Source organism: Papio anubis, chromosome 17 (genome assembly GCF_008728515.1).
Source record: "Papio anubis isolate 15944 chromosome 17, Panubis1.0, whole genome shotgun sequence".
NCBI classification, from domain to species: Eukaryota; Metazoa; Chordata; class Mammalia; order Primates; family Cercopithecidae; genus Papio; species Papio anubis.
This window is the reverse complement of record NC_044992.1, coordinates 61313028-61328053: the sequence shown is the minus strand read 5'-3', so window position 1 is coordinate 61328053 and position 15026 is coordinate 61313028. Positions and strand designations below refer to the sequence as shown.

The 15026-nt window shown below is 42.8% G+C and overlaps 1 protein-coding gene across 4 annotated transcripts in view; it reads right to left on the bottom strand.

The window, feature by feature from the left end:
- Positions 1–15026, bottom strand: part of MAP2K6 (mitogen-activated protein kinase kinase 6) — a 141215-nt gene that overhangs the window by 99842 nt on the left and 26347 nt on the right. The window contains exon 1 of one of the 4 annotated variants that reach the window (XM_021929346.2): positions 5030–6709. The exons of 1 other annotated variant lie outside the window; for it this stretch is intronic. In XM_021929346.2, coding sequence (XP_021785038.1) covers positions 5030–5048 — 19 coding nt within the window. In that variant the 5' untranslated portion in view covers positions 5049–6709. Of the gene's footprint in view, positions 1–5029; positions 6710–15026 lie in introns of those variants that run through there. 2 more of the 4 variants (XM_017950922.3, XM_031657738.1) reach the window with 2 other exon arrangements.

The window sequence follows — 15026 nt, the reverse complement described above, 5'->3', positions numbered from 1 at the left end:
TATGAGTGGCCGTGAAGCAGTTGAGTAGGTAGAGCGTCCAAGCTAAGCAGCTGGCATTTATCAGTCAAATGGAAGTGTCCAAAGGAAGCAGCAGGGACAACTTTAAAGCAGAAGAGTGGGGACAGATGTGTTGTAGGAAGATACTCAGCAGCAGTGCAGGGGAGGGATTTGTAAAGTGATGAAAAATGTCTATCTAAGGGCAGGTGGGGTAAGAATACTCATGAAATGGTCAGTACCCACAAGAAAGCAATGAACTAGAATGAAGGAGGAAGGCTATAGAAATAACAGGGTTTAGGGGTAACAGACCAGTGGGGAAAAATCACTTAGAGCAGACATCACCCAAGATGCCTAGATCCCACTGAGAAAACAATTGGCCCAGTCAAGCAAATCTCTGTATGCAACAACACCTCACCCTCCAATGACCATCCACCTTATGAACGTCACACTTGGGTAGCTCTGAGTAGACCAAACTCTAATGAGTTTCCATATCTGATAATTACAATGGAGAAAATTAATCCAAGCTAATCTCTAGAATCAATGATTTCCTGAAGTTCTGAAGACATAAAATTGCCTTACTTTGAAATAAGACTCAACACAAACCCCAGGCCATCCCTAACCAAGTTTCTTCTCTGTAATGGAACAGAAGAGACATCTCAAGACACAGGTATTATTTTCCGCCAAAGAGGCCCAAAGCATAGGCACTCACCCCTCCAGACCAGCCACAGCCAGGTTCCTAGAAGGTCCACTAAATAGGATGATTAACTCCACCCAGTTTGCTCTGGATGTTTCTGGATTTAAAACTGAAAGTCCAGGCCGGGCGCAGTGGCCCACACCTGTAATCCCAGCACTTTGGGAGGCCAATGAGGGTGGATTTACTGAGCTCAAGAGTTCGAGACCATCCTGGCCAACATGGTGAAACCATGTCTGTATTAAAAATACAAAAATTAGCCAGGCGTCAAGGCATGCGTCTGTCATCCCAGCTACTCGGGAGGCTGAGGCAGGAGAATCACTTGAACCCGGGAGGCGGAGGTTGCAGTGAGCCGAGATCGCGCCACTGCACTCCAGCCTGGGCAACAAGAGCAAAACTCCATCTCAAAAACAAACAAACAAACAAACTGAAAATCCAGGAACCCACTCAGTCCCAGGCATATCTGTAGGGTTGTTATGCTATAACTAAACAAATCGCTTTTTAGAACTTAACTTCCAAAAAGTGATTTTTGTATTTTTTACAGGATTAAGGGGAAAAAAAAGAACAAACAAGAATATGCCGAGACCGTATGTGGCCCACAACACCTCAAATACTCACCATCTCGTCCTTTGTAGAAAAAGTTTGCTAACCCCTAGTTTATACCAACCATAATGTCCCCCTTTGACAGGACAGGTTTGAGAATGAAAAAGTGACATAGCTTCGGGCTCCAGGTTTGAAACCTAAGAGAAAGTCGGCTGGGAGCTTCTGAAAAGATTGTCCTTCCTGATTAAAAATAATGAGACCCAGGGGAGAAATACTGTCCTCTTTACCTGCCTTTTGATGTTGTCATATTACATCATGATATTTAGAGCTACAGTAGCCCTCCTGTAACCAGAAAGAAAAAGTCAGGTAATCAGGAATTGCAGGGAGACCATCCCTCACCAGGGCATGGCTAAACTACTGAATTAACCAGCCCTGGAAGAGTATAAATCCAGTTATCTTCACAAAGGGTGTAATAAATCCCTATTGTTGCCACCACTTTTGTTGGGTATTTGTTTACATGCAGTGGACAGAATCCTAATCTCTTTCCATTATCCCTCACTAAATGAAGCAACTCTCATATCTCCAATATAACGGAGCTTGAGAAGTTGTAACAGGCATTAAAAATAGTTTGCTCCTAGCTGGAAAATTCTTCAGAACATTGTACCTTTACCTCCCCTCCACCAAAAAACCATAATAATAATAATAATAATAATGACTCTCTAACTCTTGCTTAGGAAAGAAAGCATTAAGTCTTTGAAATTTAGCCTATTAAATGCTTGAGCAATTCAGTGTCATAAGATCAGACCTTCTATTTGTAAAATGAAAAAGAACGATGTTTGTAAGCAAAATGCCATAAGATCCTTTTAAAATCTTCCTACTTGCAAAATATTATTATACCCATATCTACATCTTCAAATGAATTTCCACATATTTTTATCTAGCAGTTCTTGAATTTACCTTTTGAATTGTCCTATGTTGCTTTAATAACAAAAATTACATTTAGCTTAGTCAAATAGGTTATCTCTAAGAAATACCATCAATTAGGCCAGTCATAGTGGCCCACACCTGTAATCCCAGCAGTTTGGGAGGCAGAGGCAGGTGGATCACAAGGTCAGGAGTTCAAGACCAGCCTGGCCAACATAGTGAAACCCCGTCTCTACTTTAAAAAATAAAAATAAAATACAAAAATTAGCCGGGTATGGTGGCGCATGCCTGTAGTCCCAGCTACTCAGGAGGCTGAGGCAGGAGAATCACTTGAACCTGGGAGGTGGAGGTTGCAGTAAGCCCAGATCGTACCACTGCACTCCAGCCTGGGCAACAGAGCAAGACTCAGTCTCAAAAAAAGAAAGAAAGAAATATCATCAATTATGTATGCACCCATGATGATGTTAGAAGGCTATGCCCTCTGGACACAGTGAGAACATCTGCCCTGATCATTTTCTCTGGTAAGACTGGCTTCTAGGAGGAATGGCTTAATCACTGGAACCCGGAAGCTTTCACAAAGCTCAAAGGCTGTCACCACACTCACTGATGGAAGAAGCGCTTCTGGCTAGAAATATAGACATCAGTCGAATCCCAATAGCTTCCTGATATTTCTTTTATTGCTCCTACCAAACCACAACAAAGAGTTTTTGACTGTGTCACTAGGAAGTACGTTTTTCTGAAAGTAGCCTTGAAAATCTGAAAACTCCTATGTTTGTGGCTATAACTGGAGGTCCATAAGTGGTTACCTACACAGGTCAATTTCCTTCTTTATTCCAGCAGCTAAAGCAAATGTTCAGGCCTCTTCTTTCTTCTTTAAATCCAAGGAAGTGATTCTCAGCCTTGGCTGTACACTAGAATCTCCCGGGAAGCTTTAAAATATAATGATGCCTGGGCTATCCCTGGAGTTCTGATTAATTGTACCAAACTCAGCCTGGGCACTGAGACGTCTAAAAGTTTCCCAGGTGATTCTAATTTACACCCAAGGTCAGTGGTAAGTAGAAGAAAATGTAACTAAGAACTACACCCAAGAGAAAAACTGCTAAATTGCATTTACAAAAGGCTGAAAGAGAGGACTAGAAAAGGTTTCTCCTACTATTCAAGACTTCCAAAAAAGAACAGAAAAGTAATTATCAATCAAAAAACAATTCACATATATATGCATACATATGCATTCTAAATTACTTAAAAGGAGAGAGGTGACCAGGAGAAAGAAGCCAAAATAAAGGAAAGAAAATGCATGTGTCTGACCCCCTTAATCATTAATCTTACAGTTGAACCCACATCTCCATGTCCACACCTGCCTTAAACAGTGCAGCAAAATCATTTTTTCAAGTACACCTAACAGCAAGCTACCGCCCAAGGGCCAAATCTGGCCCACCACCTCTTTTGGTAAATAAAGTTTTATTGGAATACAGCACTTGGATTCATTTGCCTGTCATCTTCCCGCCTTCACAGCAGTAGAGTTACCACAGAGACTATATGGCCTGCAAATTTTTAAATATTTACTGTGTGGCCTTTCACAGAAAAAGTTTTCAGACCACTGCTCTAGTTCTATCATGTGGTTTGTCATACCAGGAATTAATGCATCTCCCTTTTATTCTCCTCCCATAGTGCCTATCCCAGAAATCTGCACTCCTATTCCTGCCAAACTCCTGCTCTGCGTCATGAGGTAATTCCCAGCAAAAGGCAAAGTGTCTCCATGAGTCACTTCGTCCCAACGCTTAATTGGTGTTGGCTTCTTGGCTATGACAGGGACATCGCAGAGCACCTGGTTGAGGCTGTCACTCTACGCAATAACCAGCTTTCAGCCAAATGAAAAACAGCACCAAAGTCATCATCAACTGACTATAATTGGATATGCCAATGTTAAGACACAAACAAAGACATTTTATATTATGCTTTGGTACGACCTAAATTCTTACCACCCTAATCAACTTCTGCTTTTGCCTAATTAAATTGAATTGTCATCATCTGCTTTACTCCTTTGCTAAAACCTAAACAATCCATTTTAAAATTATCCCTGTAGTTCTACTATTTCTTTGCAAAATTTTTACTACAGCAGCAAAAAACAGAGGCTATTGAAAGAGCCGCTCATCTGTCTTATTATTTGCTTGCTTTCACCTACATCTATCTCTGCATTTTTAAATAGAAATGAAACTCCACTTTAATCTTCTGGAAGGAAGACAGTAGGAAAGACATATGAATCTACTGCTATCTAGATTTCTTGAAATTTTCCTATGAGGCAGGTAGGGCTTTAAAAACAATGTGATATGCATTTGCTTACAAAATGAAAGCTCTTCTCTTCTCTATCCATCTGTAAATTATTATATTCCCTTTAGCTATCTGGTAATGAATTGTGGATTCAATACTCAGACATCCAAGGCAGGAACAGAGAAGGTAGGCATCTTACACACTTCCTTTCCCTTACTCCTAATATTATTAGGGCAGAATGTGTCAAATTCAGTACTACTGACATTTTGGGCTTGCCCATTCTTATTGTGGGGACGGTCCTGTCCAGTTTAAAATACTCAGCAGCATCCCCGGCCTGTACCTACTAGATGCCAGTAACTCTTCCCCCTACCCCAGTTATGAAAACCTAAACTGCCTCTAGTTGTTAGAAATGTACCCTAGGGGCAACCTCCACCCTCAGTTGAGAAGCACTGCGTTAGGGGAACTTGTCCATAGACTCTACCTACACCCTTGTTGCCGCATTCCTACTGCCTCCATCCCCACCGCTGCTACTTCAGCTCAGGCCTTCATCATCTTCAACATGGACTATTACAATACACTCCCAACCGCCTCCTTGCCACCCACCTCCAGGGATCTCATACATTCTCCAAACTGCCAGCAGCGTGCAGTGGACACTGGAGTGCACCACCAGAATCACCTTCAGCCTGAGGCACTCTCTTCTCTAGTTGCTGAGTCTTCTCCAGGAACTGCCCTCGGGGAAAGAGAAGCACTTCACTATGGTTATGTGCCCCTCTGCAGGGGCAGCCTGTATCCAGTCATGCTCAGCACAGAGGTATAAAGGCCTGATCTCCCTGCCTTTCTGGGTAGGGCCATTCTACCTCCAAAGCTTCCCCGTGGGACCAGGGGAATCTGTTACAGCTGGTTCCTCATTCCACTCCTCCTCGTGCCCAAACCTGCTTTGTTAGCGTCCCCTCAAATGCTGGTCCCAACAACACTCCCCAGTAAACTTCCTGCATGTAAATCTCCCTCTTGGGCCTCTTTCCTGAAGGGCAAGACCAAAAACACAGAGCTGTCTTTCTAGATTACAAACCTGCCCATGTTTCTTCCCTGCCAACGTTTCCACATTCACTTCTCATCGCCTGCACTGAAGAGTCCTATCATAACTTCTGGAGTCGCATACAAGGGGTCACAATCAGTGATCTGCTGCTAAAGCAGCTCTTTGGTTTGTGGGATGGGGAGAGAAGGCCCTAATATGTAGCATTTGCTGATTTCCATGGTGCAAATATTTCCACCACTGTTGATCTCCAGTTACCACCGGCTTGCAACCGGCTTGCAAAATGAATGGCTATTTAATAACCAGCTTCCATAAGCCAGACAAGCCAGCCTCAGCACACCACTGATAGCCCCTGACCATTCGCTATTGTTAACGCTAATTGTTTGCCTTCGTTTCAGCCATGACAAATTCTTGCAGATCTCAGACCTCCAGGATGCGCTGAGGTTCTGTGCCCTTATTCACGCTGTTTTCTCTGTCTAGAATATGTTTCCTTTCCCTGTCTGACTCATGCAAACCTACTCAATGCTCTGGATTCAGCTCACATAAAATCTCTTCCATAAACATTTTGAGGATTCACCTCCACCCATCCCATTTCATTCAAAGGTGAAACAGAACCCTCTGTTTTGTGTGTCTGCATGTGTCATCAATACTTTCTATCATAGTGCTCTTCTTAGATTTTATTACCTATTTCTGTTTGCAAAACTCTACTGTCTAAACTGTAACTACTCGGAGGCCAGGATCTTATTTCTATCTTTAGTAACAGGCAAAAAGTATACTCATGAGATGTGTTTGATGAATAAACTAAAAAAAAAAAAAAAACAAAAGAAAACTGGCCCCACTTCCTAGCTCAACTTGATCATGAAGTACAAGTCTTTAAAATGTCTCAAGGAAGAGACATTCCATTGCCCCAAATGGGAATCATAAGTTTGACCTCCCACCTCCTACTTCCAGAATGTTTCGGAGAGACAAAGCATGGATAAAGGCTGGGACAGGGCATATGACCTCTAAGGCTTATCCCAAAACCAAGAGTCTCTGCATCAAGCTAAAAAGCACTTGTGGAAACAGGAGCCATTTTTGCTGGTCCAAGGGGAGGGTGCAGGTGCACCATCTGGTTACCTCCTGGCCAGGCAACTTGAAGACCAACCTCTTCGGATGCTACTGCCTCAGACTCAGAGTCAAGTACTTTACTGTGATTCATTTTTAAATCAAACTACATGCACTCATGCAGTGCCTACTGCTTGTAAAATGCTGTGTCTTTAAAATAAGAATGGTGTGTGTGGCTCAGGCCTGCAAATCCAGCACTTTGGCAGGCTGAGGCAGGTGGATCACCTGAGGTCAGGAGTTCGAGACCAGCCTGGCCAACATGGTGAAACACTGTCTCTACTACAATTATTAAAATAAAAAAAAAAAAAAAAATTAGCCAGGTGTGGTAGTGCACACCTGTAGTCCCAGCTACTTGGAAAGCTGACGCAGGAGAATCACTCGAACCTGGGAAGCGGAGGTTGCAGTGAGCCAAGATTGTGCCACTGCACTCCAGCCTGGGTGACAGAGTGAGACTCCATCTCTAAATAAATAAATACATACATACATAAAGACAGAAATGACAACTAAGACCTCAGAGGACTCTGAGGCGTAATAATCGTCCTTGCTTTTAACTCAAATATACCTCCCCATCCAAAAAAACTTCTGCGAAACAAAGAAAAATAACAGTAAACTCCTCCACAGCACCCGCTTGCTGTATACCACTTCTTTTTTAAAGCCTCTACCTATATTAACTATCTATATATAGTTTATGTACTATATATTATATGTAACATTTATATGACGTATATTACATAACATATAATACTTGTATTAACTCTATGCCCTGGATACCAGTATCATCCCCATTTTACAGATTAAAAAACAGAGATGTTAAGTAATTTGCCTAAGACTACACAGCTAGTAAGTGGAAGAGCAGGGATTTGAACCCAGGTAGCCTGGCTCCAAAATCCATGCCCTTCCTAAATGCTAAAAGAAAGAGAAAACCAGGCTTCTTTACAACTTTTCACCACTGTCATCAAAAGATAGGCAATATCCCTTTCACAGACCATAATCCGGGAGTGCCGGCCTTTGCCCTTAACCTTGGCACACCACACATGGCTGATCACCTGCAACAGCTACACCCAGCCAGCCCTACACCTACTAACACCTCCGTTGTCAAGGAAGTCTTTATTTCTAACAACTTCAGCGTGTGGAAATGCCATGAATCCCAAGGACAGAAGAAAAGAGAGGCGAAAAAGGAAAGGCAACTCCACCTCCAGCAACGAAGACAAATCTGAGCAATGCTGCAAAGCGCCAGGATGAGTTAAAGCAGCAGGAGGACATCCGGCCCTGCAAACAATCAGTTCACTGACCAGGGAGAAGGAGCCTTCCCATTACCTGGGGATGGCTAAAAGAGTGAGCCACAGGGGGTCAAGAGTGGAGATGTGGCTGAGAAAAAAAGCAGAAAGAAAATACAATGGAGAATGAAAAGAGCCTTGGCCAGAGTCGGCTGCAACTGGGAGTGAGGCCAGGGCAGTGATGGGCAGACTCAGCGGCAAGCAGCAAGGCAGCAATGGGGGAACCACAGAGTTCCAACCTCGGACTGGGAACAGAAAGGTCTGCACCTTAGCAACCTTTAATGCGCTCTCCATGCACTGCAGACCAGCAAAATGATTGTGTTTCCTAAATAAAAAGTTAGACTACATTTACGTGACAAGAAAAAAAAGACAGTGATTTTTTAGAAAGAGTCCAGTGAAAAACAGAGTCAAATTAGGCTTCTGCACTCAGAAAGTTAAACTTGAATTTGAAAAAAAAAAAACCATATTACAGTATTTCCCTACAGGGCTAGATAATTGAGCCATTGCTAGTGGGGTAAGGAATCCTGGGGATATAAATTTGAAACAACAAGACAAATTAGGGAAACGCTGTAACAATATTTAGGTGAGTTTGTCAGGGTTTATTAACAGAAGAAGCATTTAAAGATGCCTCCCTGTTTCAGTCCCAGGCTAACGGGCTTACTTCCCTTCATCTCTACCCCAAGAGTGGCTCAGTCCTCTTTCTGCTGTGTTCCAGATGCAGCCTCTCAATTTCGGGTTGAAACAGCCCTGTTTGCCAACTGACCTCAACAGTCTGGCAGTTCTGCGCTCGCCTGTACTCAGCCCAGTCTCTCCTTTAGCAAGTCTCCCTAACACGGGCTCCCTGCTAAGAATAAGCGTCCCTCAGCTCCTGCTCACTCCTAGTACACCTTCTTTAACTGTCTCTTCCCTGGTCCACTAATGCTCACCCTTCTGAATACCCCAATAGCCCAAACTAAGCCATTGCTCTATTTCTTTCTTTCTTCATCTCCTTCCTCCTCCAGTGCCTTTTACTCAACTGCCTTCCATGCAATCATCAAATTCCAATTCCTAGCCAGGCACGGTGGCTCACGCCTGTAATCCCAGCACTTTGGGAGGCCAAGATGGGCAGATCACTTCAGGTCAGGAGTTCAAGGCCAGCCTGGTCAACATGGTGAAACCCTGTCTCTGCTAAAAACACAAAAATTAGCGAGACATGGTGGCAGGAGCCTGTAATTCCAGCTACTTGGGAGGCTGAGGCTGGAGAATCACTTGAACCTGGGAGGCAGAGGTTGCAGTAAACTGAGATCATGCCACTGCACTCCAATCTGGGCGACAGAGCAAGACTGCATCTCAAAAATATAAAAAGGAAATAAAAAAATCCAATTCCCAAAACCTACTTCTACAAGAAACTATTTCATATGTAAGAAACAAAGGTTAGGCCAGGCGCGGTGGCTCACGCCTGTAATCCCAACACTTTGGGAGGCCGAGGCGGGTGGACCACCTGAGGTCAGGAGTTCAAAACCAGCCTGGCCAACACAGTGAAACCCTGTCTCTACTAAAAATACAAAAAATTAGCCAGGCATGGCGGCGCATGCCTGTCATCCCAGCTACTAGGGACGCTGAGGCAAGAGAATTGCTTGAACCTGGGAGGTGGAAGTTGCAGTGAGCTGAGATCGTGCCATTGCACTCCAGCCTGGGCAACAAGAGTGAAACTCTGTCTCAAGGAAAAAAAAGAAACAAAGGTTATAATAAAATACAAAGTTATATAAATCACCCACAACATCAAACCTGTTACAAATATCCAATGAATGACCACTTCAAATAATTGCATAATTCAATACCTTTAAAGAAAAAAAAAAAACAAAAAAAAACTTATTCTTAAGTCCAGCAATTGTGTTTTCAAGTACCCATTCTGCAATAAGCTCAAAGCACAACAATTGTAAAAGGGTGGAGGAGGTGTTCATGCATGTACTTTGGTGTCTGTGGGGGGTACTCAAATGATACCCAAAAGGCAGGGTAAGCAGAAGCAATGGGACTGAGGGGCTCTCCAGTGGCATCCCGACTCAGCAATTAACTACTTCTGTGACTTCAGAGAAAATAACTCAACCTCCCTGATCTTTGGTTTCCTCACCTGTGAAAGAAAGAAACAACACATACCTAATAGGTTAGTAGTGAAGGAGCAATGAACTGATACACACGAGAGCTCTGGAATCCAGTAAATATCTACCAACGCTGGTGGAGAAACTGAGGTACAGAAAATGACTTAGCTCAGCCAGTCCTCCTACTTCTGATTTAGCCTGAGTAACATGATTCTTAATCCAGCAATTCAATCTCCTAACATTTAGTACAGCTTAGGCTTTCTGTGTGTCACTCAAAAAACTTGTTGACTAATGTAAATCCAGCCTGTATCCTTGTATTGTGTTTCCTTTCCCTAGCAGAATGCTAGAGTTCTGTTGCTTAATGGAAAACTGTCCATTATTGGCTTGATTCTTGATATCGTTAGGCCAAATGATAGATCTACCCTCCCCCATCCCAGTATCCATTAATCACCAGAAGAGACTACAGTAATAAAAGTAAATATAACGCTAAGGTAGCAGCTGGTAAAACAACATGTTGCATACCCAAAATACCTTTATTGCAGGGTGAAAAATAAGCACTTCTTTTCTTGCTTAAAGCCCTTAACTCCTTAGGTGTATGTGTACCCACTTGATTTCTTATGCAGTGTTCAATAGATATTTTAATAAATTGAAGTAAATTTGAACTAAACCTAAGATTGATACATTTGAAATTGAAGCTGATAGTATAAATATCTCAACATAAGAAAAAGAGACCTGTACAAGCTTTACTTTTTCTTTTTTTCTTTTCTTTTTTTTAATTATACTTTAAGTTCTAGGGTGCATGTGCACAACGTGCAGGTTTGTTACATATGTATACATGTGCCATGTTGCTGTGCTGCACCCATCAACTCGTCAACACCCATCAACTTGTCATTTACATCAGGTATAACTCCCAATGCCATACCTCCCCACTCCCCCCAAGCTTTACTTTTTCAAGCCAGATTAGAGAAATGCACCCTCTCTCTCATCTAAATAACTATTAATGAGAAATAAATTTAGTGTGTATGTCCCGTCAACCCAATTATTACACATAAATCAGGAGCTCTTTTCGTATTCTTAATGACGCAGGCTTTAGAAACAATTCATTTGTACCCAAAGAGAATTCTCATAGGGAAATACTCATGGTTCAGTCAGAAGAATATTAAAAAAAAAAAAAAAAAAGGAGAGATTGGGTCCCAGCCTTGGGTTCACCAACTGGCAGTCATATAACCCCAAAACAAGTTACTTCCTTTAAATATGCAGTTTTCCCATCTACAAAACAAAAAACAAAATACGTATTCTTCTTCGTTAAGTTTTTAATATGAACCAAACAACATTTATCCATGATTTGACCTTTGATTTCTGAAAATTGTTCACAAATCAAGGCAGTGCTGTGCACATTTACAATTTCACTTTTGTTAAAGGAACCAGAATTAGCTTACTGACAGACAGACTTAGCTAAGGCTGAGCCAGCCCTTTTGCTTTTGAGGTCAGGAAGTAATCTAAGACCCAAGAGTTTTCTCTCCACTGCTTAACTTCCCTGAGTCAAGTTTCCTTCCTCTACCTCGGAGTTGGTAAAATTTCTTTCTGATGAAAATATACTTTGGGGCTGGTGTGGTGGCTCATGCCTGTAATCTCAGCACTTTGGGAGGCCGAGGTGGGCAGATCACCTGAGGTCAGGAGTTTGAGACCAGCCTGGTCACCATGGTGAAACCCCATCTCTACTGAAAATACAAAAATTAGTCGGGCATGGTGGTGCACACTTGTAATCCCAGCTACTTGGGAGGCTGAGGCAGGAGAATCACTTGAACCCAGGTGGCGGAGGTGGCAGTGAGCCAAAATCGTGCCACTGCACTCCAGCCTGGGCGACAAGAGTGAGTCTCTGCCTCAAAAAATAAAAAGAAAAGAAAATGTGCTTTGGATTTCCCGTAAGTCTCCAGGGAATGAAAGTTAGTGGCATGTGCAATAGCCAACTTGGAGAGTTCAGTGGATGTTTGTCATGCATTTGCCATCTTCATTCCCTTCTATGTTTGGTGACTCTTCCACCTCTTGAGGCAGAGTCTGTCATCCCTTATAGAAGCTAAAAGTGCTGGATACTCATCCCCCAGCATTCACTGCAGCTAAAGTGTGGGCCCTAGGCAACCACTGCAACCTCAGAATCAGTCCCCAGTGATGCAGACATGGAGGGACTGCAAAGGATCCATTTCAGGACTTGACAATGATAGCAGCAGCTCCACCCAGCTGGGGAGGCTTTATTGGCAGCAGTTTTGTTGAACTGGTGGTAGCTGTAGTATATTGCACCAGACCCCTTCCTTCGATATGTTTCGGGGCTTCACTCCAGCTGTATTGCCTCTGATTCTAGTTCTCTCGCCCTGTGAAGTGAGCTACCCCAAATTCTTTCGATGGATTCTTTTTCTTGCCAAAATCGGCAAGAATCCATTTCTTTTAACAAAAAACTCATTGACCCAGAAATCATCCTCAAGGCCAAGAAATCAACCAGGACCAGCAGAGTACCCCATCGTATCCTAAAACCCCCAAGTGAGGTGCCACTAAACCTCCTGACTCCATTCACCCTTCCTATTCACAATATATATCACACAGTGAACCACAAGGATGAAAGGGGAAAATCCCAAAAGTAACCAAATTGTAGTGCAATGGTACAGAAAGACAAACCTAGGGGATTAGATCATCTAAAATATTTTAGGAGCAACCCTACTCAGACCTTTTATATGGAAGCAGAATGGGATGTTAGAAGAAGAGCATGGACTTTTTAGTAAAATAATCGTTAAAAATCTAGTTTTGGTCATTCCCCTCATCATCTCTCGTCCTTCAGTATCCTAGGGACAATACACCCAGACATATCCCAGTTGTAGCAACAAACTGATATCCCACACAGGACATGTTTATGCCTCCTTTGCTTTTCCCAGGCTCATCGCTGTGACTAAAATGCATTCCTCCTTCTGGAGAACTCTTATCCTTCAAAATACAGCTAAAATAGGCCTTCCTTTGTGAATCTTTTGTAATTCCACCTTCCCCCGCTACCAACTTATCACTACTTTCTCTGTGTTGTCGGAATCTCCACTGTGGCCACTGTGCTTTCCTCAGTTTTGAGAGTGTCAGTCAACCCCTTTACCCTAAACCCCAGTGATGAGCTCCTAAGACAAGTGAAAGTCTTGCCAGGGCAAGGATTAGGGTAAGACAAGTGCAGCACCTAGGGCACAGATTTTATGCACGTACATAAAACTGGTCCTTACTCATCTTTCTTTCTTCAGTAACTACCTCAGAGAACTACCATAGAATAAGCGCTCAGATTTTTATCAACTGAATGGTCAATAATACAACAAAGTGTATAGGATTCAGAGAACAGTTTACATGACGTAGAGAGGGCAGGGTCTAACACTACCACAAACAGGCTGGATCACCTTCCTGAAGCTTGTAACCTGGCCAAATGGGAAGAACCACACGGCCTCCATGGCGCCTTACACTGCCATTGTCTATGGCTTGGTTACTCCAAGTTCAAAGGAAGTTCACAGAGGAAGAGACCAGGACAGGAGGGAACAGCCACAGAAGACTCCAGCACTTGTGCTGAGGCCTGACAAATGCATGGATGGGATTTGAAGGGGAAGGAGGGGGAATAGTCATTCTAAGAACAAACATAAGGTATGAGAGAGGTACAACAAATTCAAGGTAAATAAAGATAAGAGGTTGACTACAGGAAAGAATGCATGTTAGGGGGTGACAAATAAGCTGAATATAAACTGGATGCTCTGGGTGGGAAGAGACAATAAAACGCCTTGGAAAATCAAGCAGGAAAATTTTGGGGTTTGGGACTGAGCAATAGGATGAAAAATACTGGTTTGTATTAATAGAAGACCAAGAGCTATAATTATTGACTCTCTATTAGATGCCAGATATGTTTAGGTATTACACATAAATAATCTTATTTCATCCTTGAATCAAACCTCTGCAGTTGCTATTATCATCATGTCCACACTACAGATGGGGAAACTGAGATTACTGAAGTTAAGTCAAGTATTCAAAGTTACACAGCTTACAATTGGCAGAACCAGATTTAACTTGTGCTTTTTGCCCTAAATACACACCTTAGGTAATGCATGTTGAAAGACAAAGGGACAAAGGGAACTAGGTTTGTCTTTCTGTACCAGTGAACTGCAATTTGGTTACTTTTGGGATTTCCACCTTCCATCCCTGTGGTTCATTGTGTGATATATATTGTGAATGAAAAGAAAGAAACCAGATGTTTTAATGTCCACAGGCTTATGAAAATAATGTTGTTATGGACAGAGGTTGGGAAATTGAGAAGGAAACAAAATTGGGATGAAGAAAGCAAAACAACTGAATTTTCTGTTACAGTTATCAAGTATGAAGTGGTGGCAGATGAACTCAGAAGTGTCTTTCAAGAAGAGAGACCATCAGGATTAAGGATCCAAGGAGAGGCAAGATCTAGGGAGCAAGATCTGGAAGTTGCCACGATAAGAGGTAAAACCCAGAGGTCCGGAAACAGTGAAGTGCTCTTGGAGGAACAGTATACCTCAAGAGAAAAGCCATTCTGGGAAGGGTCCACATTTGGGAGGTAGAAGATGAAGAAGGAGCCAAGAGGTAACAGAAGGAATAATCAAACTAACAGGAAAGTAAAAATAGCACTGTGTTGATAAAAAAGGTAACTAAATGGATTTTCAATAGGTACAGATAGCACAAATCGAAGAAAATGTCCAGAAGAAATTTACTTCCTCCCCCGACAGGGGGAGCGTCAAATAAGACCTAGTTAAAAACCAAGACCTCTACCACCGTTCAGTGGTAGCAAAACCACCCTCTCTACAGCGTCAGTGGAGGTCAGGTGGGGAGTAGTAACCAAGTGTCTTTCTCCCTCCCAGCCAGGGAACTGTCAGTGGAGGCCTAGGGGAAGGCTGAAGCACGTCCATCTGTCAGTAATAGGGAGCCCCTTCTCTCCAGGTGGCAACAGAGGCCCCGTGGAGAATCTAAATGTCTGCATCCACCTGGCAGTAAGGAGGCAGCATTCCCTTTCACCCACCAGGGTAGTGTCAGAGGAGATCTTCTAAATCATAAGGTTTAGGTAAGAATCATAAGAA